General features: G+C 41.1%; 1 protein-coding gene across 2 annotated transcripts in view; it reads left to right on the forward strand.

The window, feature by feature from the left end:
* Positions 1–2,059: 2,059 nt before the first annotated feature.
* The window catches only part of zgc:172282 (leucine-rich repeat and fibronectin type III domain-containing protein 1-like protein), a 76,868-nt gene continuing 51,503 nt past the window's right edge, over positions 2,060–27,424 (forward strand). For both annotated transcript variants that reach the window (XR_007031723.1, XM_035623842.2), the window contains exons 1-7: positions 2,060–2,167; positions 22,985–23,201; positions 24,044–24,195; positions 24,440–24,693; positions 24,941–25,184; positions 25,318–25,475; positions 26,773–27,153. Coding sequence is in view for 1 of the 2 variants with exons in the window: in XM_035623842.2 (XP_035479735.2) it covers positions 23,009–23,201; positions 24,044–24,195; positions 24,440–24,693; positions 24,941–25,184; positions 25,318–25,475; positions 26,773–27,153 (1,382 nt within the window). In the remaining variant the exon portion in view is untranslated. The remainder of the gene's footprint in view (positions 2,168–22,984; positions 23,202–24,043; positions 24,196–24,439; positions 24,694–24,940; positions 25,185–25,317; positions 25,476–26,772; positions 27,154–27,424) is intronic.

Genomic DNA, 27,424 nt, shown 5'->3' on the forward strand with positions numbered 1-27,424 from the left:
TACAACGTTTTGTTTTTTATATTTTGTTGTGTTTGCAGACATGCTGCTTCATTACACTGTGAAAAACAAACACTGTAATTTGACAGATCACACAGTAGTAAATGACTGCGTGGATTCCATTTAAAATCCTATGTTGGACTCAACACAAAAAAAAAAACTTGTGTCAGTAGAATAACAGGTTGTTTTCAGATTGTGGAGCGCTGCATGAGCGGCTAATGTACAGTAACTGAAATAAACATGGTTGGCGTGTGAAGAGGAAAGATGTGCTCCTGATCAAAAGAGAAAGGAGGCAAATGAAACGCTGATTCAAGAGCATAATTTAGAAAGTCAATGGGCACAGACTTTTTTTTTTCTTTAATTAATTAAGATGAGGAGATGAATTGGGTAATTTTAGGTCACATGAAATATATGATCTTGCAAGTTATCACTCTCAGATGAGAATTTTTTTTTTTTTTTTTGCCTTTTTAACAGGTCACATGTTAAGATGGAACCCAGAGGTTTATTTCTTTCATTATTATTTATTAAAAAATCGTTTCTCTCTTACTTTGCAAAACTTAACTATAATTTTAGTACCTCAATGAAGCCAGCAGCAGCTGCCACAAGGGACTTAAACGTAGCTGCAGTGTCAACATGCCATACCACAGAGTATCCTCTTGTGTATTACTGTTTTGATAGTAAGCTGCATAACAAAGCATGGAGCTGAAAGTCTGTCAAAAATAGAAAGAACGACAAAAAAATATATATAATTAATATTGTGCTGTCACTGCTAGAATGTGTGTGTGTGTGTGTGTGTGGGTTGTATTTTTATTTTTAGGGAAGATGCGGTGCCTCTAATGAAGATAATTAATACCTCTAATGTCAAAATCAGCCGGTGTGTGTGTCTGATTATGTGAAATCAGGCAAACCGAAGCCCTGACGTGTGCACCCCGTGCTCGCCAACTTGAAAGGATGTTCAGGGAGATCTGACTGCTGTGTCCGTTCGCCGAGACAAATTCATCAGAATGCCTGTGGGGGAAAATAGGTGTTATCATCTTTAATATTGCCAATAACAGCCTAGGTAATCTGCGTGGATTCACCTGTGTGCAGGATGCCACGTCGAGTGTGTGCCAAATGATCAGCTGTCCCACTGTTGTCACATTGCTGTTTCATGTGACGCCTTAGGGCCTCTGATGTGAGCAACGCATTTCTAATAACCTGCAGCTTGTTAGCTCAGCTTTCTACAAAAACACAAAAGTACAGAGTGTCAGTTTCAATTTGATAGTACTTTGATCCATATTGAATGAATTGTTTAAGTAAAAAAGTGACATGATTTTTGCATCAGCGTGCCAAAAGTATTTCCAGGCTTGGCATTGGAAATGTATGTTATTTTCGTACTTCCAGGGTTCTGTTTGCCACAAATGTAACAAGCGCCTTGATATCTTACTTTAGACGGCGCTCACTATTGTTCTTACGATTCCTTCTGTGATAACTAGAAAGAGATAGAGAGAGTTTTGGCGCTCAGCAGCACGCCTCCGCAGTAAACAACAGTTGGATTTGACATCTTGCATCTGACTAGGGTTTCCCCTCATTTAAACAGATAAGTGACAAAGGCTTACATGTAATCTAGGATTTGTGTTTTGTATGGTCACTAACTACTGTGGCAGGATGGTTTGGAATTTTTGGGGCAGCCTCTTTTTTACAGCATGAACAAACACATTAAAAAGTGCATCAGATGATATCTGTCAGACAATCATGTTAGATCTACAGTACTATTTTGGTCTAGATTGAAATGTCTCAACAACTTCATGGTCCCCGTATATATATTTATATATACATATGATTTATGTTCCCCTCTGTCTGATTGTAATCACAAATTACTCACACTTCTCTGTCTCAATGCTCAGCGCTATGTATAAGGAAATGGTTCATTTGTTTGAATTGATCACAGCAGGCCATCTGGGTGCAGTGGGTTACAACAAAGGACTGGATGTACAGGCTTTAAATAGTGAATACCACTGAATGCAGTGGATATCCCTAAAACATCATGGACTAACCCCTGGCTTGTTTCTCTGTTCTCTTCCTCAGGTCTTTGGATCCATCTCCCGAGGCCATCCCTCTTTTCAGTCAATCTCCAGTCGTCCCAGCTTACCTTCATGTTGATGAATAAATCACAGCATACCAGATAGAGGTAGGCGAGGACTCACATCCACCTTTAACTTTACTACTCTATCTCTTTTTTGTGCTATATAAATTGAAACCTGGATGCAACATGGATTCTACTGTGAACTCTGACACTATTGTTTCTTTTTTAACTACATCTAAATCACAGCCATCAATCAAAGCCATTTTATTCCAAATATTTCCTCATGGTCCGCTAACTGTCAGTTCTGTGTGTGGGCTCCGTGAACGGCACACAGTGTGGACCGCACCACACTGTGTGCCGTTTGGTTAGTCGCTACGACGCAGGGGTTTTGACCTTGTGGTTAGCGCGCCGGTCTCCTGTCACCCGAGACGGCGGGTTCAAGCCGCCACCGGTGAAGTAAAAATATCAACAACAAACAATCTTTCTCCAAAATCAATTACTGCCCCTTTAAGGGAAAACTCTGAAAAGTACAATACGGACACAAGTGTTTAAGTAAAACCTGTGCACCTGTGTGTAATTTATGCGCATGTGCCTGTATCAAATGCACTACAATAATATGAGGTTGAGTGCACTCATTCCCATATGAATGTGTGTGTGTGTGTGTGTGTGTGTGTGTGTGTGTGTGTGTGTGTGTGTGTGTGTGTGTGTGTGTGTGTGTGTGTGTGTGTGTGTGTGTGTGTGTGTGTGTGTGTGTGTGTGTGTGTGTGTGTGTGTGTGTGTGTGTGTGTGCGTGCGTGCGTGCGTGCGTGCGTGCGTGCGTGCGTGCGTGCATGTGTGTGTGTGCATGCATGCGTGTGTGTGTGTGCATGTCTGTACCTCTGATGAAAGCAGTACAGACAGGTCTGCAGGCAGCTAAGCAGAGAAGAGACACTGCTATTAATACTAGATGGATGGATTTAAATCAAAGAGCGATACGCTGTTATCGTACAGCTCTCACTAATCATCAACTGTCACACTTGCCTGCTGTTGTCTGAACTGAAATTACATTTTAACATTTTATAACAGTCTTGGTTGGGGGCTCACTGCAGAGGTGAAAAATCTATGCAAACAGTTCCAATGTATTAAGCTTTCTCTTTCATTTTTTGCTCGGTAAAAAAAAGGGATGTAAAGGATGAAACTCTCTGAAAGCCTCAGCTCACTAGTCATTCGGTTTGATCCACCACACTCAGACTTGTCATTTGAAAAACGCACAAATGACCCATAAAGCTGTCATCTGAAATGATAGCTTTAAAGACTGCACATTTCGCTTCTTTTTTTTTTTTTTTCCAGACAGACCTCTGTGTAAACAGGGATTTTCAAAGGCTGACATTTTGTTCCTGTGCCGTTTATCTGGTATGAGCACTGTTGAGTTGTGAGCCTTTTGGGAGCAAAGTGCTGCATTCCGATGTGACGGGTATATGGGCAAGGCCAGGTTAGGCCAAACCTTTTATGAAGCGGCTGGGTTTGTCACCAGGGCAGAAGTGGACAGATTGTTGACAGATTGTGGACAGTGGAGATTTTGGCCATCAGCCTGTCAGAGCACAGCACAGTTAGACTCTGTTCAACTCTGGGACAAAGGTCGAAAGCAACAAAGTATTCCGGATACTAAGACCTACACGAGCTATCAATCATTCGGAAAAAGGAGGAAAAAAAAAACTGCAAATCCACTCAAACTATGCACTGACTGGGTTTTTTTCTATCCAGTTATGTGCAAAGTGTCGGGTGCTGAGCCTTTTCACTAATCACTGTGGGGTATATTCGTATAACTGCTACTTCTAAATATGGAAAAACCTCAACCCCCGGGTGCCCTGCTGCCTCTTCAGTTTTTACTTTAACTTAACTTTTTTTCCTGGAGCACATAAAGGTGTTTTTTTTTCCATTGGCCTTTCCGTCTAGTGGACGTGTCATCAAAATGTGGCCCCTTGCTGCCGCCCAGAGAGTGCTCATAAAGAGAGGTCACGCGATCGGTTAATGCCACAACACTTCTCCAAACATTTTATGGTAGCGTAGGTGAACAATTTTCCCCAGCACTTTTGGCCAGCAGTATTTTCTGTTGTTACTTTATATCCCAGGTTTTAATAGTTTTCTGTTTTATATTGGCTCCGCTTGAGGTGCTCGCCTTAAGAGCTTGTGTCGCTGCATGCAGTGGACGAAGGGTGTTGGGTCAACTTCCACATATTCAGGAGGAAATACAAAAAAAGTTATCTAAAGACCGTCCCTTGTTTGACATCTTACTTTAACAAAGTATTGTCAGTTTTTACATGGTCAGCTCACTGGGTTTTTGTGCCTCGGATGTGAACTGTTTACTCACTGGAAGAGTCAGCAGTTTCCCCGCTAATTGATTTTTGTGTGAATGCAGCACTCTCATGATGGTGATTGGGGTCATTGCACGTTACACTGTTCAACATCTTTAGCATATTGCTCACGACCACAGAAAAAGAAAGATAAAGTAAAAATAAACTCTCTGGCCCAGAATGAGTGGCTGTTTGTAGCTGCACTGAGGACGAGATGTGTGTGTGAACTACACCAGAGTCGGAAGGGGTTCTATGAAGTGCAATTCAACTACAGACGCTCTTTACAGCCAGAATATTACGGCATACTAACTTTGGCTTAGTGGTTTGAAGAATGCTTTCATTTCAGAGGGTTGCAGAACAATTTGTACCGTATCTTTACCTATTTTTTTTTCCTTTTTGCTTGAGGCCCGCCCTTCCTTCTTCACGCTTTCATATTTTCTTCCAGCACCCAGGAGAAACATCTGCCACGAGCAGTTTATTAGAACGAACTAAACGGCTAAAAGGTTTGAGTTGGGTTTTTTTTTCCAGTATGTCCCTTTATTTTGCAGAGCAGAGTTGCAAAATAGCCACTGCAAAGGATAAAAATAAGATGTTGAAGTGAGGTATCGCTCCGCCACTGATGGAGGGATCTTCAGATGAGGCATTTCTGACATTAAAACAACTTTTCCTCGAGTTTGAGAAAGAGACATCAATTCAGACAACTTACTTCTTATCTGCCTAATCATTTCAAAGATTACTCAAGATCGCTCATTTGAACTGTGTGATATCTGTTACAATAGGGTCTATTTTTATGTCTCTATCCCCCTTTGAAATCTTCATAGAGTACACATTTGGATAGAATAAAGTTTGCAGTGTGATATCAGAGAACATTCAGCTTATCTTAGATTAGTTATCTCGGAAATTGAGGTGGATTGATGTGAGGGAATTGGATATTCGAAATCTACATTGCCAGAGCTAAAGATGCAATAGTTCACAGAGTTTGGAATAGGTCACAATGATTCCTGCGCGCGTGCGTCAGTGTGTTTGTGTATGGGCGGATGTTTGTGTGAACATAGCCCTTTGGGAAGTGCTTTTACACAGAATTTGAGAAGGAGCATGTCAACCGGGTCCCCAGAAACATGTCTGTTGTCTTGAAGTAGCCCAGCTCTGTTGGCATTTGTGCACCTTGCGGCATTGCTTTATTTGCAAGTGTTTTTTTTACAACCGCGGCATGTTTCTAAATGCAGCACACGGGTTGTCATATTGATGAATATGTTTTCACTAGAGGTTCATGGTTCCTCAATTTTGCTTGTGTTGTCAATTTGCAATGGTTTGATACTATGTTGTCTGGCTTTTCACAAGAACATCCTCCATGCTCCGCTGTCATGGAAACCCATGGGCTTGAGTTTTTGCTTTTTGGAATAAATGTCATACTTTCCACCAAACTTTTAGAATACGGAATGGATGTAATGGTACTGAGAAATGCATAGACACAGGAGATTGTAATGGTCTTTTATCAATAGTTTATTGCACTTTTTCTTTACTCAGGTTTAAAAAAGTGCTCAAGTTCAAGTCCTGTTTATTTAAAGTAATGCGTTGACATCACACTGAATAAATCTTTACTTCTTTTGTCTCATTGCTATTTAATGTGGGATCATTCTCACATATCTGTAATGGATACAAATGAGAGTTTAGCCGACTGTTATATATTTTGTCCTGTTTCTCCACACATACCCAGATGCATACACTCACTCCTTTTCTATGACACTTCCCAGCCACCTAGGTAATTTGTGTTTTTTTTATTTTTATTTTCGAGAGCTGAGATTTTCAACAAACACCACCCGCTAACCTGCTCCTCTGAAACTCTTCACACCTAAACACACGTTGAAGCAGCACACACCAAAAGTGCAACTGAACACAACTCACTGCAACTCGTGTCTGTTTATCCAATGTCCTCTCCAGTGAAGCAGTTCTGATTGGAGCAGACCACGTCAGTCTTTGAACACGAGTACAAATTTGACCTTGTCTTGTCTCGATGGAGCAAATCTGGGAAATGATGTTCACAATCACGCAATTTAAAAAAAAAAAATATATATATATATATATATATTTGTGTATATGTATGTATATTTGTGTGTGTGTGTATATATATATATATATATATATATATATATATATATATATATATATATATATATAACTACCCAACTAACAGGCTGTGCTGGGGAAATCGACAAGCATGTTTGGTTATAATCACAAAAGCATCAGAAACCAGGTTCCACATTGCTATTGTATGATATACAGTATAGCCTTGACTCAACTATCCTGCATGCTGGCCAGAGCGTCTGATTTCTTCTCGTTCTGCTGTGTTGATTGTGCTGCATCATGCCACAGCCACTCTCACTCAATCCTTTACATCCAGATGTGGGTCAGCCGTCCCCACTGAGCTGTGACCTTCACTCAATGGCATCTCAAGGCGTGTCTCACATCTTTGCCTTTGTATATACACACAGGTATGACCATAAAACAAACCACCGTATCCTGGCAAAGGTGAATACTCTAATAGATTTCCCACCAAGACACCCTGGATAAATAGGGAATCTAAATATTCTATTGAAGTTGAGAACCATGGCAGCCATGTAATTCCCTAAGCTGCCTCTGAAAGCCACAATATTCATATTTCTTCATAGCAATAAAACCATATTACCATATGAAGGCCATAGGATAATATTAGCTCCCTGTGTTCCTCTCCAGTGGCAGGGATCAGTTCAAAGCACAGCCCAAAGCATGGGTGCATGTGTGTGTGTGTGTGTGTGTGAGAGAAAGATAGTGTGTGTATACATGAGCATGTGTGTGTGTGTGTGTGTGTGTGTGTGTGTGTGTGTGTGTGTGTGTGTGAGAGAAAGATAGTGTGTGTATACATGAGCATGTGTGTGTGTGTGTGTGTGTGTGTGTGTGTGTGTGTGTGTGTGTAACTGAATGTGTGTGATCAGTTCCCTGAAGCGACAGCTGCACGCTAAGTTCCTGAATGGAGAGAGCTACTCTGCGATGACTACCAAGTGGCACGCGCATCTCTTTAACATCTTTTCTCTTTTCCTTCCTCCTCCTTTCTACTTTCCTTTCCTTTATGCTTTGTGTTTTCCCCTCATTCCCTTTATTTAGTGATTGTTACGCTTGTGACATGTTTTCTATTGTCCTCTGCTCTTCTACCCCATGCTCCCCTCTACTTGTATCAGCCACTCTCTCAGTTAATTACTACCTGTCACTTTTGTAAGAAAGTAGGTAATGGACGCAGGAGAGGATACATGGAATCATGGAAGGGAAACATACAAAAAGGAGGAATGAAATATGGCAGGGGGAATTAAAAAGTGACATCAACAAGGAGGGACAAAGTGAGAATAGTGAAAGCTGATGAAAACTAAGGTCTGCATTTAATTGTGTTGTGGATGGGTCAGAACCCCATTAGTTACACTAGTGAGTATTTGGAGAGATCTTGCTGCATATACACATTGTCTGAATTAGTGTAAGTGAGACAGAGATAGATGGAGGAAGTGAGAAAGAGAGCTTCATGGTTCCTTAATGGCTGGACAACCTCAAGGCCACAGAATCAGAAATGTAAGGTGACAGCAAAACACCACAGTGGACCACTCGAGAGTGTTTTCTCTTCTCCACGACTGGCTTTATTAAAATCTTCATGCCAACATCGTGCAGGAGTTGATCCTTCCTCAAGGTCGACTTGGCCTTCAAGCATATCGAATGCCTGTGGATCAAACAGCTCGTGGATCTTCGTATTCCCTTGATTCCCTTGTTTGCTCTTACAGTGCATTCAAGTTGCAGTCTTTGTCACCCTTCATTTGTGCTATGTGGAAAAGAAATAGAAATGAGTGCAACCTTTGTTTCAGAGGGAAGCAGGGCAGAGAGACACAAAGGAGATGAACATGTGAAATGCAGGGGTTTCATGGTTATACCTTGTGCTTAAATGTCAGAAATTTGACAAAAAAAAAACCAAAACTGTTCAAAGTTGTGGTGCCTGGTGCGGTACTTGCCTCAACTTAACCAGAAAAAACAAAATAAATGTAATAATAGCAGATTGGAGGGAATCACGAGTGTAGATGACCATTGTGCCCAGTTTGAGTGTTCAAAGGTGCCTTTTGTTACTTGTCACACTCACTCTCTTTGGCCATGGTGGCTGGTGAAAACACCAGTAAAATTCATTCATAAAAAAAAAAAAAAAAAGAAGTAGAAGAAGAAAAGACAATGCAATGGCTTAGCAGTAACATGAGGGAACATGCACTCATTGATTTAGGTTTAAATTTACCCAACATTTTAATGGAAACATATCTATGTATGTATCAACATATGAAAAAGGATGAATATTATGGAGTCCTTTCAAAAAAACAGAAGGTTGCAACTAGATGCAGCAACAGGGAGAACTTTATGTTGCACAGGTATATAAATAGAATCATTGATGTTCGGAGCTGACAGTTATATCGCATAGGTGCTGTTAGTTGTATTTAGAAGAGAGGTGACGCGCGCGCGCACACACACACATAACTGAGATTTCCTCAGTTAGACAGTTGTGCGTGTGTGCGCGTGCACGTGCGCGGTTAGCATTACAGTAAACAAGAGGCTGCGGTTCGTGTTACGATGGAGTGCAGTGTGACACGCATCTCTGCACCATGCAAGTAGCCACAATCGGCTCATTATCTGCTGTACTGACGGGGAGAGGACAGAGTGTTAGAGATGACAGAGAGAAAAAAGAAAAAAAAAGACAGAGGAAAACAGAAGATGACCATGACTACAAAAAACGGAGAACAAGATGGAAATTAACAGAACTGGAGACAGTGTGAAATGGCAAGAAAGAGACATGAATAGTGATGGAGAGGAGAGGGAAGCGAAGGAGTCATGTAACAAGAGAGCCATTAGCAAATGTCCGTTTGCCTCCCCTGCTCAGATGTCTGAAAGACAGCATCGATGTGTGTGTGTGTGTGTGTGTGTGTGTGTGCGTGTGTGTGCGTGATTATGTGTGTGTGTGTGTGTCTGCTCAAATCCGAGCAGTGTATCAGTTCCGTTGGAGGTGAAAGTCTGTCTGGGCCACAGTGTGTATCAGCACCTGTGTGTATTTGCAGTGAAGCCAACCTTTGTTGACAAGCTGGAGAGTTTTTGACACGAGCGATCCACGGAGACGGGCTAAAAAATGTGATCCTCTAATCAAGGATGTAACAATATTGACTTTGGTGTGAATATGTTTCACTATAAACAAGCAGTTGCCAAGAACAGCACCGCCGACATCACAGGTAGTCACCAATACTTAGATAACACACCGCCGCATGTCTTCCAGCCCCGGCGGCTGGTAAATTGTCCAATTTGTTAACTTGTTTTCGTTACGTGTTATGTCCTTTGGTGGGGCTCCTTCCTCGTGCTTTCCTCTGAGGCTCAGGTTAATCTGCTCGCATGTGTGACGGGTGTGTGCAGGTCACGTGAAGACAATGACCCAGTGGCTGCTGTCCATTGTTTATTCTCTGTAGAAGACAAAAATACAATTATTTATGTCTTCTGGTGCGCCTTCATGCTTCTGCACTGTGTTTCTTTGCAATATGCAATATACACATAAAATGTTGTCTCAAAATGCCTTCATGTTATAATAGACAGGGAAAACACCTAAAAGTCTAAATAACAATTAAAACACAATAAAAAATACAAAATCCTGAGAGCAGTGCACAGACAGCAAGAATTAAAGTCCTTGGGCTTAAAGCATACAGTGACAGCACTGATACAATATTCAAACAAAGGAAACACATAGAAGACAATGTGTATCTCCACCTCCTGGACATGTAAAATAACATATCTTATTCAAACGAATGGATACTAAATCCATACAGCTCCACGTTAGTTACTGAATATAACAGGGCGGTCTGACATGCTAAAAATGGGTAGAAAATCATTGACTTAAACATCCAGAAAATGCATTAATATAGCGATTAAAACATCACAAAACATTTCAAGTTCAACCATAGTATTCATTGTGAACAAGGTGCATTAAGATCTTTAACATAAACTATCACATTTCCAAAGAAAACAACATAGCGCACCATTACTTCTTCACACAACTCAATCTCATCACTGTGCGGCAGGGGAGGGCTATGGAAACCTAGGAGGCACAAAAACGGCGAATGTGAATGAATGCGATTTCCACAGGGAGCATGAATAAACATGTCGGTAAATAGAATTAAGCAAAGTCATATGATAAAATTCCACACGAAAAAATAATTAGAAAGATAAATAAAACGTATAAATACAAATTAGAAATAACAAAGTGTATTTTTAACTTGGCTACACGTGGTTCATGTGCCAAGGAATCTTTAACTCAATGGTCATTTTTTCAAATAGGAACCTTATTCAATTTGAATGCAAGTTTCTCAGAGATCGAAAAGCAGGAGGTTTGGTGGTTGGACGTTTCTGCCAATTCAGTTTCTGTCAAACAAATTCCATTATCACTGCAAAGTCATTATGTTATAACCACATACATGTATATTGCTCCTATGATACCAAGGCCAAGCACTGTTACAACTGTACACTATCCACAATTAAAAGCATAGTCGCAGCTCCAGGTTGAATAACTGACCCATTCATATCAGCCTCCGACATGGCTTTATTCATGGGTCAGTGTGTTGACCTATACGGGTAATAACGGTTTAATCACAGGCGTATATAATGAAGGCAGATTCTCCGTGTGGCGGCGCCTGGAGGATATAGTCAGAGGACGAGAAAAGGGTGAAAGAAAATAGTAGGAGAGGGTTGATTACTTTTTTATGCCCCCTTTCAAATTAAAACCTCTCACATTTTAAAAGAGCTGTCTCGAGGCTTAACAGTTGAGAGTATTTCCTTCCAGGTTGTCAGCTATGTAGTTAATGACTGTGAACTGAGTTGAGAAAAAAGGCTTAACCCCTAAAAAAATGTATCTTGCCCAATGCATTCAGGATTAATGTAACTTTTTAGAGAACCTGAGAATGTATATTAGTGAATTTGAACAAGGTCTCTGTGCTCTCTTGAGGACACAAAGACCTCATGGGTTCCGGTCAGCTAGAGAGCAGCACCTTGGTAGCTAACGGCCCACTTTGTCTTGATGGGTCGACTGCTTCCAGCGCATTAAGGAAGTGTCCGCCTTTCCCTCGCTGTACCTGGCTTTGTTTATGGACATGCCAGACTTGCTGCAAGGTGTGTCTTATGCATCGTGATATCCTGATGACACGCAAGCATCGGCCAGACTACTGACAAGGTGTTTCAGGAGCTTTAGGAGCAGTTTTTTCTGTCGGGGAGAGGAGCTCCCTTTACCACAGACGTTGGGGTTTTTAACTTTGCAGACCTTTTAAATACACAAAAAGGAAAGGAGGGGAAACTGAAAAAGCATAATATGTCTCCTTGAAAGCCCAAAACTGTAGCTCTATGTAGACTTTCATCAGTCAATCATCAGTGAGCCCACTTGGTCGCCATGGAGATGGATTTGTTTGCAGTGGCTCCTACGATTTGATTCATAGCACTTTTAGCTGATGATGATCTTGTGACGTTCCGAGTGAGTGGACCTCCATTTTGGGTTGTTTTGTCAAAATACTATTTTTCAATTCAACTTCAATGCTTCATAATTATCTTATGTTGTGGTTATTCCTGTTTACATATTTTTGGGAGTTTTCCTTAAAACAGGCTAATTATCAACAGACACTCTGTACAGAATAAAAAGAGAGACATGGCTGCTGCAGTCTTGTCGGCTACTGCCCTACTTCACTGCAGGCAGTTGATGTGGTCCAAAGGTCTGCTGAAGTCTTTTTTTCCTTATTTAAAGTTGTTAAACACACATTTTACTGCGATCACATTAGATTCTTAATGAGTTCCTCACTGCATTGCGTTTCATTAGGGCTTTTAATGGATACTCCTTTAAATGGATGCTTAATTCCCACAGATTTGGATTTTGGCATGATGACGGAGCAAAAAAACAACAAAAAATGATTTCACACATGCGATGAGGGACTCATCAGAATTTCGATGATCTTTGCGGGGTTTCCACACAGATGAAGTAAATACAATTAGACAAATGGTTGTGTTTATTTCATCAAAATGTAGTTTGATAGACCGACAGTAAAACCTCAGAGATGGAGCACTTATGAATAAAAGCCTCAGTATGTTTGTTTTTATGATGATACAAGGACATTTTCATGCAATGTGTATCTTGGACAAAGATAAAAAGTGGACCAACTCTCTCTCTCTGTCTCTCTCTCTTTCTCTCATTCTGTGGAATCTATCTCTCTCTCTCCCTCCAGATTCACTCTCTCAGACCAATTCAGATCTCCAGACCAATCCCTCATTTTCTCACAGCCCCCGTACACACACTGTCACTACACCCCCACAAAACCATAACACACACACTTCCCACCTCCTCTCTGTTACCATCCATGTGTCATTCGTCGTTGCTAAGTTACAGGCCCCTACCAAGTTTGGTTGTTTGGGTATTTTTGCAGCCAATAAATGCTATGCTGGATTTGACAGATGCCCCATTCTGTTGAAGCACTTTATTTTTACTTTAGCTGTATCTCCGTTCATTGCTTTACCCTGCCATGGTCTCAATGTCCTTCATTCACTTTTTTCATCGCTTTCCATGCTTTGATCTCAGTGTTTTGCTCCCGATCTTGCTCTATTTGATTCAATATGACATAATATGGAATAATTATGGCAGATTAAAAAATGAAAGCTGAAAGATGGACTATCTCTGCAAAGCGGAAACTGTACAGATTTGTCTCACTGTCAATAACTAAAGCAGTATGCAGAGATTAAGCTGCAGCAGAGGGCTGCATTGTTGCACCATGCATGGGTACATATGGACACAAGCACACAAGATTACACCCAGTTGAACTGAAGTGTGTTTGCCTGTGAGAGTGTGTACGCTACAGTACGGTTTTGTGTGTATGCAGCAGGTGGATGCTGTTACTTTCGAGGTCGTTAATAACCCAGTGTCCTCACTAGGGTAGGCTCTGCAGAAATTGAAATATATATATATATATATATATTGAATATATAGACACACACACACATGCAATACATGCAGCTGCTCTTGTGTACACACCAAAACATAAGCAAGCACGTATGCAAAGCAGCAAGCAAGCACTTATAGGCACATACTCTTATACAATAAAGGCAGGAGCACTTTTCCATATGTCCTTACAGAGATTCCTGTGGAAACACACGCACCCACAAACAAAGTCAAGGGTATATGTACATGAAAGCAGCTACTTTTGTGCGATGATTATCTAAAAAAAATATATGTACAACACATTTACCTTTTTTTCCCCCAACCCTTTCTCTCCCCCTGCCTTTACCCTCCAGACTCTTGTTTTCAAAATGAAACAGGACTTTTTCGGAGAACTCAACATCAGGTTCTGGAGAGGAGTTTGAGGGTCAAGTACTAACCAAATTGGTTAACTCAAAGATAACTGGTGTGTGGACATTTCTAGAAATAAACTCTCAGCCAGTCTGTATATTAAGAGGTCAGGTGTGATCGTCTAGCCAGGGAAATTGATTCGATTTTAGTTTTCTTTTTTTAAACATAGCAATTCCATCAAGGATATAAAGGGCAGTGGGGGGGATGAGGCAGGCTTATATTGAATAGGACATGCATTGTAAATGTTTACACCTTACGATATGCTCTGTGGGCACACGCCTATGTGTTTAGTAATGGACTGAATAGGAACATTTCCTAATGAGCGGGTCAGTGACGAGTGAGGCCAGTAGGTGGAGCTAATGGCGGCAGAAGTCCATCAAGGTGCCACTGGAGTCGAAGACGTTTGTGGGAGAGGTGTGATGGAAGATAACAGTCAATCATGTGGGGCGGACTGTACACATTATACAGGTTAGCTGCTATAGGATTCGACTAGAGTCCATCCCTTCTGAAGAAGTAAAAACGGCCCCAGAACAGACTAAAATCGTCAATAAAACCCATATTGTGAAATTGCCAGGTGGACTGGAGCGAGCTGTAAAGACAAGTTGTAGAGAGGATTCATCTAAAAAGCACGGCTCCATGAATGATAGGGTCGGGTATAAAAAATAAAAAAAGGACTTTCCACAAGTACTTTAACCATTAAAAAGGTTGTTAAGATCCGTTTTGGTCAGCTCAGACTGCTGACAACCTGCATTGTTTGTCCTCACATGAGCCATCACATTACAGTTTGTGGAGGAAGGGGGGGTGAGCACGGCAATCCTTAGAGCTTGTCCAGGATGTCAGGGACTGTGGCTCCAGGGAAACAACGCATTGAAGAAACAAATATTAATGATTATGGATTCCCCCACCATAAATGTGTTTTGGGGGGAAAAGGGGATGAGGAGATGGAGCCGTGGGTTATCGTGGCGGGATAATACATGACCTGCTTCCACGCTGTGTGTTGTGGCCTCTGACTGAGGATGGGGTCTCTGAGCATGTGAGCAATGTGATAAGGGAGCGACCCAAGACCAGGACAAAGGATTATCTTTCAGCAAAGGGCAAGGATGACATACATACCGTCTGAGCACAGCCTCTTGCAGGATCCTATAACGGGACGTCCGCTTTTGGATCTGGTCGGCAGGTGATATGTCCTGAAAAGGTTCCAGATCAGGGCGAGCCAGGACTGCAGGCTTGTCAGTGGTGGACCTCCTTAACGTCAGCGTTCTTTCTTGAGTGCAACACAGTCCTCACACAACATACTTGCCATGGTTGTTTTGGTTAGTTAAGCCCTAAGAATGTTGACGGTTAAACTAAAGTAGGAACAGGTTGATTGCCAACTTGAACTATGTGTAACTTAGAATCCTGACATCTGATGAGTGAGATCTCAAGAGTGAAGTATAAAAGTGTGACCTAAAGCCAGGCCGCGAGTTTAAATTTTTGATAAGCACCATTTATTTTATTTTTATACCAGAAGTAACCATAATTAGAGTAGCGGAGGGATGGTCTGACTGTGAACTTGTCCACTGTAAGTTATTATTATTATTACTAGCTGTCAATCACGCTGTATCCACACCCCAATGAATACAGTGGTTTACTTCTGTTTACTTCTAAATGGGACCATCATTTACAAAATGAACCTCATGCTGCATTGAAGAAGACTTGAAACTACCAATTGAGACCAAAATATCCACAGGAAATGTTTACTGACATTATAAATCAAGTGAGAAGTACAATCATTTTCTTATGGACTTTCAGGCCCTTCTAAAATGGTTTCACTTCCTGTACTCGTTCTACTTCCACTTTTATACACAGCCTATACTTAAAACTAGGTAAAAGCGTCAAGTTAAGTTATGACAGAGCCTATGATGGCTCTATATTTATGAGTTATTTTTTGGCACCAGTTTTACATCACCCTCACTACTAACTTTCATTTAATTATTTTTTCATATACGTCAGTCATGAAAAAGACCCTATACTGGATACATGACACAATTTGACCAATCTGCATAGCCATCCAGCAGGCAATCATCATGTTGGTTTGTGAGTTTAGTTTGGATCACTTTATTAGGGCGGACCAAGTGTAAATGTCACAATCCACATGATTTGCTAGAAATATAGATTATGGACGTCCAAGTGATTCATCACAATATAAAATCGTCAAAGCTACATACCCTCACGAATATGGATCCATTAAGCACACGTGCACATCGACACATGAACATGTTCATACTTGCACAGATGTAGTAAATTACACATACAAGACAGTCTGCAGTGGTTCTGCAAGAACACTGACAGGGCAATCCATCTCCATTGTGAGGTGCAGTATACTCAAGTACACACTTGCATACATACATGCAAATATGTTCATGCATGGATGGATGGCTTGTACTAAGTGCAAAAATCACATTAGGGGATTATTAACTATCATAATCTTATGACCGATGATGGCAACACAGCGGCAATCCATTAACTGAGTCAAAGCTGCACTCTAGCTACATTTATGGATGCAACATCTGGTTTAGAGTGTGTAAAATACTCTGCACACTTACACCATGCTTTTAATGACTCTGGCTAATTAGACCTGGTCAGGATGAAAATGGGTGGAACTCTAAGCGGGAATATTTTATGTTAAAAAACAGCGACATTGAAAGTACTTTAATCTGATTTGGACAATGCAAGTACAAATAACATGACTGACAGAAACGCGAACAACCTTGAGTCCCCACACACCACCGGTTAAAAAGTACATATGCACAATAAGGGAAACAATCATTGTTGTCAAAAACAGTGATATCGCCGCAAGAATATAGTCTTGTTTCAGAGCTATGCTGTCGTGTTGTATTGTAGTGTTCAGATTTGAACGGCGTTGCTTTCACATATTGCATATACAGGATAACCAGGGGTGAAATTGGGTTTTGGAAGTAGGAAAGCATAGGCGATGTCTTTCAAAGCATTTCTATTTACTTGTTGCGTAATCGCTGGTAAAGATGACTTTTCAGACCAAAACAAGCATCAGTGCCACAGGGAAATGGCCTCGGGCTCCCAGCGGGCCGTCCTTCCCGCAGTGGCATGTCTGAATTTTTGTTTAAAATCCCTGAAGCCTTGCTTTACACTGGAGTAATTCATTTTGTGCCATCACATAACATTGACTGGGAAATTTATTTAAAAAAAAAAAGAAAACCCAAAGAAGTCAAGTGTGATATTTTAGTGAAGGAGGCGGAGACAGGCGGAGAACAGCTCAGGCGGGCTCGGGCCCAATTCAACCCCTGTGCATAACTACAGTGTTACTTCAGTGGGAGATAGCCTCATTGCTGTGTCAGATCAAAGGTTGCCAGAGTAAAATGTATCACTAAAGGCCCTTGCAGTAAAATTGTTTCTTTTGAAATTCATGAAGACAAAACATCACATAGCCAGGGAATTGGGTGGTGGCAATAAGGGCTGCTGTTGAAAAAAAGTGTCTTTCAGTAGGCAATTAAGGGGAGGGAACGGGATGACATGTGCTTGCTCAGAGGTTACATTCATGCCTTACAACATCAAGCGTGAGATAGCAAACTCGGGGGCAGGATTTCTGCTCCTGTCTGGAAGCTCAGATATCCTTTGAAAAAGGATTTCCATAATACCATTGATATTGGATATTAGCAGACGGCGTGGGTCAGGTCGGCAGGTGACTTCCACTCGGTTGAGTTGTTTCTCGAGATTATTTATGGCTGTCTAGATTTACTGGGGTGAATACTTAGGTAAATTTGACTCCAAATCTTGACTACTTCCCGTGTGTCTTGAAACGATTATGAATTATTGTCAATTTTACTCCTACTCATCACCTCATTCTCTTTTGACTCCCCCATCCATCATTCCTACTTCTTACCTGCCACTTCCTTCCCTTTTTTTCCCTTTCGGACTGACTTACTGTCTGTCTCGTGACGTCTTCTGTTTTGTTTGATCATTTCTCTCCCGTTGTCTTTGCCTCTGTCTTCATCGCCCTTTATAAGCTCATTTGTGGTGCTTTGGGATTTGCATTGTTTATTGCTTCAGATGGGGGCTGCAGTAATTTTGCTTTTTAAAATCTCTTAGTTTTGGTCTTTAAGACCGCCTGTTAGATTGTGTCACTTTTCATCGTGACCTCTATAAACAGTATTGTGTCTTTTTATTTTGTTATAATGTAACTCTATTATGTATGAAATGAAATAGAGAAGCTGACTTTATGGTACTTTGATCACATTTCCGACTGACGAGCACACGTTTAATCAGATGGAAGTCCACTTTAATTGAGACTAAGCTCCTTCACAGCTTCTTCAAACAAGGTAAAAAAAGAATTGCACCTGATATATTTACAATTTACACATTAGTAAGGACACCTCCTTGTTTTCATTGATCGGTTTTGAAACGGTTCAGGAAAAACTGAGAGAGGAGCACAAGGGGTTGTCTTTGATCCTCACAGGAAGGGTCAATATGACCTGTGAAGGAGATATTTATTTCTCTTTAGAAAATGAATATAGGGCGTTTTTGCAGTTTACTTTGCTAATTACTTCTTTCTTCAGAACTCCCCGCTATGACTTAAGTGAAATAACTTTAAACTGTGCTGCTATTTTAATTTCCGACAAAACAATGATACATTTAACTGTGTTTGATGTGCTTTGGGTTTTTTTGCATTTCCCCCCATAGCTAATGGCCACGCTGTTGCAAAGAGCACATTCGACACGAGGCATATGTAATGAAGACAGCAATTTAGGATTGCGGTCGGCTACAATATCTGCCCTAAACACATTGAAAAATACTGCAGAGGAGCAGCTGATTGATACACAAATGCAAAGCACAGATCATACTGTCAAGGAAAACAAAGAGACAGCCAGGATTTGTCTGGGCCTTACAATTACTCTGCATTAAGGAACTTAAAAACATAAACATTTGTCACTACTGTAGACAACCAGCAGTGTTCTGTCAGCTCTTAAGAGTCACTTCTAAAAACATTATATCGATGCAGAGTTTCCCAGTGTAATAACTGCAAAATGATGCTGGATGCATTTTGTTCATTAACTATGACTTTCAGACATAAAGAACATCATTCCAACGTTGACTAACATGGAGGCTTAAACAACTGGAAAAAAACAAACATCTGATTGTCTATTCAAAGATATCCATGCCACTTGATGTCAGGCATTATGTGGATGAACGGAATGTGTCGTCTGATATACCAACTAAAACTGCCTAAATGCTGAAAACATAAGAGCTTTGTCTGGAGTTTTTTTTTCCTTCATTATTTTTATTTAAGAAGTACATAGGGGCCTGGGGCTAATTTACTTTGTGAGTATGGTTGATTAATTGATTAATTAATCTGATATTGAAATGCTCAAATTCAGCAAGCTAAACTGAATTGTTTTCTGATTACAACCACTGCAGGTACTTAAGGATATGATCGGTATAATGGGCTCTGTCAACAATCGGGTTTGAAATAATTTTGTGAACTGCGTCTTTACATAATCGAAGCTAAAAGCAAGGATGCGGCACTGCCTGCTTATCCTCATTCGCATCAGTGGCCCTCGATACTACTAAGGTTCCACCTGCCTTGTTAGTTTTTTACATTGATTCCAACAGTAATAGGTTAGGCCTAATGTGAACCAGCTGTAATGTTGAGGCTGATCGGTGTGAGCAGCTGATGATGGACCCTGGATAAAATAATCATTCTCTGCACACTTGCACATTATTGTGAGTCAAGCAAACAGAGACCATCGGAAGTCAAGGGTGAAAGAATGCAAGTACTCTACCATGACCCAACCCCCCTTCGATATTATTTCATTCTGTAACCTCAGGAATCATGCAGGGTTACACACTGGATTTAATAGCGCAGTATGAGAACATGCTCCTGAATAAATAACTTTTTGTGACCTTCCTCCAAATCACTGCGAACGTCACAGTGATTTGCACAGGGTCACTACATTATCAGTAATTCATGAACATAAAGGGCCAATATTACTTAAATGTGACTGGAGAACTGATTATAAGATGTGTCGGTTCAATACCTGTAGTGCTTACTGTGATCTTTATTGGGCAAGTCACTCTTGGAATCTTCTGACTGCGCTAAAACATTTGCTATTATATTTTTTTGGGTGGGCCTGAAAGAAGGTTACATACAGGCGTTAATATTTGAAACATGATTCTTGGTAGTATTAAGACTATCATGCACTATGAAACTTTGTTGTTGCGGGTGTAAACATCCAGTCACAATCATGAGTGATTCAGACCAAGCACCATTTTAATTGAGTTGGGACAAGTCAAGCCCTACTCTGCACCAAAGACGTCTCAACAGTCGTCAGCAGATTGCCATTCAAATCAATGCCAAGAACTATTAAGTCCCAATCTAACTGGTAACAAGGGCCGACAGCTCGGGTCTGTTTATCGCTTGTGTTTGTTAAATCTCTATATCTGAACGAGCACTGCAGTGAGTAATGGCAGGTGACTGATCACTATTATCGACTCTGAGTTACACAGAAAAACGCATCCATCCATAATGGATGGATCCAAAAAACACGAACTCTTGATGTGTGGTAGAACGAAGTGAGGTATTTTTAAACGTTTGAATTAATGCGGTCATTACACTGTCGACACATGCTGTACGGTACAAGCTGGATGCGTTGGTAAACCAAGCGAAGGACTGTACGTTTAAAATTACAGTTGGTAGCAATTTCTGCAAAATAAAGGCATTAAATACACATCACAACAAAGCCATTGTAAAACAGTGAGGCGTAAGAGATGGATGATGGGGCAGAAATATGTAGCGAGCATAGAGAGTCTGAGAAAAGAGCAAGATTAAAGAAGGGGGCCTTGTGAGATAGATGAGATAGCATGAGAAAAGAAAAACAAGAAAATGAAAAGCAAGTTGGAGGGAGCGATTATAAATGAGAATCCCATCCTCTGTAGTAAACATGCTCTGTAAATTAGGATTTAAGAGGCAGAAAGAGCTGAAAGGCAGGTAGGGTGGCAAGAACAATGACCAAAAGAGTATGATAGAAATGGAGAAGCCAAAAGAAGTGCGGCGTGAGAAATGCATTAGATACAGAGAATGAGGGGCAGCAAGAGAAAACGATATTAAAATGAAGGAGGACAGTGACCAGGAGTCAGCAGTAGAAATAATGGGAAGACAGAGTGAATGTGTTCATAAAACATGAAATGTATTAACAAGTCTGGAAGAAGGGATTGTGGAGTGAGCAACGTGTGAGAAGAGAATACTGGTTTGAGGGTTTCTGAGAACAGAGTACTGTATGATGGGAATGGGAATGGGAATGGGGGGAGGGGGGGCACATTTGAGGGAATAATCAAGAGTGATGGAGAGAGATTTATTGAATGTCATTGAAAAACATTGACAGAGTAAAAATGGATAGGCTGATGGAAGACATCGTTAGGTGTCTAACCAATCATCATTTCTCTTTCGCGCCTTACATTGTGGGAGGACGGAGAACACCAAGTATCATATTACAGCATATCTATTTTTAGCTGGCCCACGAGAATATATGCAATTTCACTTGTTTGTATAGAGGCCTATTTGGCAGACTAGCTTTGCAGGATAATACACAGGGAAATATTACAAAAGCGTGTAGCGGCAATGAGTATTTTTTAAGATGGATAAGTGTAACATCCCTTGAGAGAAAATGTTTTGTTGAGGGTTTTAGGAGTATCAAGGAAGCAGCAAGATGGAGAGGTGGTACACTTGCCTTCAACTGAATAGAAGCTCAATCCTATTGATTAGACTGGTAGTCTAACTGAGCAGGCTAATATACTGCTGCCCCATGGTAAACATTTATATCACTCCATGGGATTGTAACTGTAGTGTTTGAAAGTATTGATTGCACCATATTTAGTGAATACAGGCTTCGGGCACTTTTTTGCATTGGCTTAATTTTCCGCACATTGCGACTATGTCTATTTTTGTATACAGTCTACGGTTTTGGAATGATGGTTAGATAAAACATGACATTTTAAACCATTGACAATCATATTTTTAATGATGTCCAGACATTTTCAACGTGTTAGTTAATTGAGAAAATAATCGGCACGCTCATCATCATTCATAACAGCAGTGCACACAATAACCAGATTGAAAATCATGCCATTATGAATGAAGCGTAGAACAACTGAGGGCATATGAGGTCAATTCATAACTGGAATTACCTCATTAGTCTATCAAAGCTTAGTTAACAGTTTATTGTTAAATAAAAGTATTTTTTCTTGTGAACCAAAAATTGTTTCATCCTTATACTGTAGTCAGGAGTAGTCGTGATTCCGTTAAAGCACATAATGCTGTGAGAGACACATGTCAACCCATATTGCAATTATAATCGTTGCATTTGAAACCTGTTGGAAAGAATGAGGGCGAGAGGGATGGTCCCTAGTGGTATTAAGCTGGAAAGAGAAGTGTTGTGACAGTTTTTGGAGGCTGGCTTCACCAGCACTCCCGTTAATTTGAACTGCAGTTACCTAAAATTAGAAAGAAAAAACAAGATTTGGATAACAGCATAGCAATGCATGCAGAGTCTACTGTGCATGACCGGGTTTGATGAAGTGCACCACTCAGATTTGAGACCGCAGGTAGAACCTTCAGCTAGTTGTCGGCTGAACCTCCATTTAGCAAAGAGGCGGTTGTGGATGAGAAATGCAAGTACCTTTGCCTTGCTGACATTATTGCCATAATCAGACTATAAATGCGTTACACTGTTCCTAACAGGTGGTTTGATGGAGACATAATACAAGCTTGACACCAAAACTGCAGTTTATCTTTGGATAACAGTGGCACTGCACATCAATATTACAACACACACATACAATATTGCCTTTCAAAAAAGAAATCCCCAGTGTGCCTCTGGAAAATACCTGCCACACAGTCCATTATGAGCTGACAGCTTTGTGTAATTTAGTCCAGCTCCTGAGCACTGCCATGATCTGCTTATCAGTCTTCAATCCCTGTCTTTGAAAAATATGAGTTGTGGTGGTCTATTTGGTCTGGAAAAGAAACACAGGCATTAACCAAATAGATTATGTGTCTCTGCTAGTGAGAGATCTGTCCCGGTTTCCCACTTCTTGGCAGTTACCTTTTTTTGTGACACCATCTTTGTATTGACGGTAATTCATTGCTGCCTTCTACCTGTCTTCCAGTTGACCTGTTTCCAGTAGAGGATAATGGAACGGCTGTGGTTGTCTTTGCTGTTGCTGGCGGCAGCATGCAGGGGACAGCCGTGTCCGAAACGCTGCATGTGCCAGAGCCTTTCCCCATCGCTCGCTATCCTCTGCTCCAAGACGGGCTTGCTGTTTGTCCCCGCAGCCATTGACAGACGCACCGTGGAGCTACGGCTTCAAGAGAACTTCATCACGGGTAATGTACCTGCCAGTCTGTCCAGTATTACATTCATTTTAATTTTAACATACCACTGAAATCCAAATTACACATCGGAGTGCAGGGGGTAAAGTGAATAACATGCTTTCATAAACTGCTCCATTTATTATACCCTCTTTGCTATTATCTGTAATTTAAGGTTCATGCTTTGGCTGGTTGTTTACATGGAAACAAACTAAATGGCTGCTTGCATGAACAATTTTTTTGCAACTGAACAGTTAACAGTGACTACAAATGTTTGCTCAAGCCCCAACTCTTTTTTTCTGTTGGTCTCCACGTGACAGTAATATTCCTCATGAGCAAATCTCATTAATGATGGCTCCTTATATCAAATGCATTGAAACATACTTATTTTTAAGAATTGAAATGTGGCTTTATCCTATTATTTTAATCTGGATTCCCATTAGCTCTCACCAAGGCAGCCACCTAATCTTCCCAGGCTTGACTTGAAAGAAATTATATTCTGTGCTTCACCAAAACAAAAGACACAAAAGCTTAAAAAAAAAAAAAACTTCACATGGCTCAGCAAGATATTGCGCCTATAAAAATATCACACAGCCAGAGTTATCTAAGACATATTGTTCATGTTCAAATCAATTTTAATTTGTAGCACTACACGCAAACGTAAAGAACCATACAAATGTTAGTCATCCACTTTTGTAAAAGCACCTCTTTCTGTGGTCTGGGAAACTTTTGAGCATGTGTATCTTCTGACTTCTATATACATGTATATACATATGTGTGTGTGTGTGTCTGTGTGTGTGTGCCCTCTTACGGCCTACCTGATGGCGTCTCTCTGTGTTTATCCCGCTCACTCCCAGCTGTCCGAAGAAAGGACTTTGCCAACATGACCAGCCTGCTGCACCTGACCCTGTCCAGAAACACCATCAGTCAGATCCTCCCTTCAGCTTTCAGTGACCTGCGGAGACTGAGAGCTCTCCACTTAGACTCAAACAGATTAACTGTGATCAAGGTGAGATCGATTGCTGAATGGCTGGATGGATTAATGATGGGCAATGTGAATGAATAATCAGGTGGCTCCATATAAACATAAACAGAGCCTACTAACAAGGTTTACAGTCAGATGGATGAATCTACAAGGAGTAGATAGACAAAGAGACATTACAGTACAGGTGGTGGGCGATTTAATTTCTGAAATGATACTCAGGGCTTCGCACTGGATATTCACTGCATATTCACTTTTTTTTACCAACCAGGATGACCATTTCAAAGGCCTGACCAACCTTCGTCACCTAATCCTGGCCAACAACCAGCTCCACTCCATATCTCCCCATGCCTTTGATGACTTCCTGTCCACACTGGAGGATCTAGACCTCAGCTACAACAACCTTGCCCAGGCGCCCTGGGACACGATCGGGCGCCTGACCAATGTCAATACCCTCAATATGGATCACAACCTCATAGAAAACGTTCCCCAAGGGGTATTTACCAACCTACACAAACTGGCCAGGTAAAATGATATATAAAGGACGGATCGGATAAAGGAATGAGCTGATGATATGTGTAGTTAGACAATGTAAAGTGATCTTAATAATCAGAAAATATTCAAAGGATCATTTGAAATATTGTATATTTGCTAAATTTGTAAATAAGACAAATTTACCCTTCTTCTCATTATGTGCTGGGTGGTTTACCAATCAAGTGAATGCATTTCTATTAATCTAATGTTCTTCTCCCTGTACGTTGTCCATTCACAGGCTAGACATGACATCCAACAAGTTGAAGAAAATCCCCCCTGACCCATTGTTCCTGAGAATCCCAGTCTATGCCAAGTCCAAAGGCTCCCCTCTCTCCTCCCTGGTGTTGAGTTTTGGCGGTAACCCCCTTCACTGTAACTGTGAACTCCTGTGGTTGAGGAGACTAACCAGGGAAGATGACCTTGAGACCTGCGCCTCTCCTGCGGACCTCAGTGCCAAATATTTCTGGACAATACCTGAAGAGGTGAGGTTTGACAAGAAGTTTTCTCCTGATCTTCTTTATGAGTCAATCTTACGAAAAATAAAGTAAAAAAACAGCTCAGAAAACTATGCAGTTTAGAAATTTTGTTTTCGAACTAATCTGCTCTGCCCTTTAGGAGTTTATATGTGACCCACCAGTTCTGACCCGTAAGTCACCTCATACTGTGACAATGGAAGGCCAACCTGCCAGCCTGAAGTGTAAAGCAAATGGCGACCCAGAGCCTGAGGTCCACTGGATCAGCCCTGAAGGTCGACTTATATCTAATGGCTCCAGGTATAACCACGGTCCCTTATTCTTGTGTGATCTACAGTATCTTAACCGTTTTTCCCTCCAGAGTTAAAGATTGTACAATCTATCAAAATGTAAAGAACAATGTTAATTTGGGGGATATCACATTCAATTATATCGGAAACCTGGCAAACCCGATGGCAGGTGCAAGAAAGGGGTTGTTGTTGTTGTCATTCTCCTGTGCTCCTGAGCACTTTGAGCCAATATACACCCAAGTCAGAAAGACAGTGTGTATCACATCATTACTGTCTTGGCTGTAGTAACATGGTGTAGGCATATGACATGTCTGGGCCAACTCTGAAGCAGGATTAGAAGGTAATAGTTGGGGTCAGAGTTTAAAACTCCTCAACCATAAGAACTTCACATGTCAATCAATTTTAACTTAGTTGCGTTTGCATTGTCAGTTCACATACAACAGCGACGTGGGCAGAAATACATAATCAGGCACAGCAAGCGAGGAAACTTGAATCAGTCATCTTCTCGTGCCTCATCTATGTGCATAAATCTAACACACTCGTGGATGGAGTGATGACCAGACCAATCCAAACACAATAACACAACTTCACAGATGGCTACCATCTCCATCTTTTTGTTTGTTGTTATAAAGTTTTTGGCCCTGCATAATGGGACGAGGATGAGACGTGAGCTTGACAGAGCGACCGGCTTTACAGTCGTAAATGAAATCTTTATATCATAGTTATATATAATGTCAGAAAATCCTTTTAAATTTGTCATTTTCGTTTTTTGCATTTTACATATTTTGACCAGAAAATCCTAGTTTATGGATAGAAAGCGATGTTGGATGTTTTTTGGCAAACTGCCGTTTGGGTTATTGCCTAAACTTATGGGGGTAAAGCCGGCCCTCCGTCAGCAACATAAATCCTCAGGCTGGCACTCATTGTATTGATTCTGGAAAAGAATGGATGATGGTGATGGAAGTTGGCTTCAGCTTCAGGAGCTGCAGGCGGGTGTTAGTAAATGAGTTGATTGGGAGAACACTCATTAGCAATTGGCATTGAATGGATGACAAAATGAAAGAGAACTTACGTGACTGGACAGTGAGAACTAGAAGGGTTTGCCTCTTAAATTACATATGTAAATGTGTGTTTCCATTTTATTTTATTTAAATGAATGGGGGCTAGAGAATGGCACCACAGTAGTGGAAAACATGGCCTGGCCCGTTTTAATGTGAACCAGAGCTGCAGTCAGCTTCCACTTAAATGTTTGATACATTTATTGAATTCATGAACTTTGTTTTTATCTAATTTTTCATTTATTTCAGAACTCTGGTTTTCCCAAATGGAAGCCTGGAGATTAATGTAACATCCCTGAAGGATTCAGGAAACTTTACCTGCATCGCCTCCAACGCAGCAGGCGAATCCACGGGAAGGGTGGAGCTGGTTGTCACGGCGATGCCCCATCTCGCAAACAGCACAAGCCGCAGCCGAGACCCATCCTCTGAACCTGCCCCCTCTGATATCCTAACGTCCTCCAAGGTTGCGCAGCCTAACAACGAGACAAGGGGGGCAGACCGCAGGGTCTCGTTGGTGGAACTGACGGGAAACTCTGCCCTCATTAGATGGAGCAGTCAGACTCCGACATCTGGAGTCAGGATGTTCCAGGTCCAGTACAACAGCTCCGGGGATGACGCACTGGTTTACAGGTCTGTCCATCTACACTGTCAATTTCCAATCTGTCTGTCTGTATGTTTTAATTTTCTCACTACAGAACCACAAGTTCTCAGTAAAAAGGCTTCGAGTGAGAGTATGTACTGTATTTGCTAGTGTGTTATCAGCAGATGTCATCCGCTGCTGTGAGGATGAGAGCAGATGATAGATGATCCAAGAGGAGATTAGCCAGTCATCCAGTCGTAAAAGTCTAATCAACTGAAATGATAAAGACATCTGTAGAGGAGCAGAGCCATTGTCGGGTTC

The sequence above is a fragment of the Scophthalmus maximus genome, chromosome 11, assembly GCF_022379125.1.
Source record: "Scophthalmus maximus strain ysfricsl-2021 chromosome 11, ASM2237912v1, whole genome shotgun sequence".
In the NCBI taxonomy this organism is placed as follows: domain Eukaryota; kingdom Metazoa; phylum Chordata; class Actinopteri; order Pleuronectiformes; family Scophthalmidae; genus Scophthalmus; species Scophthalmus maximus.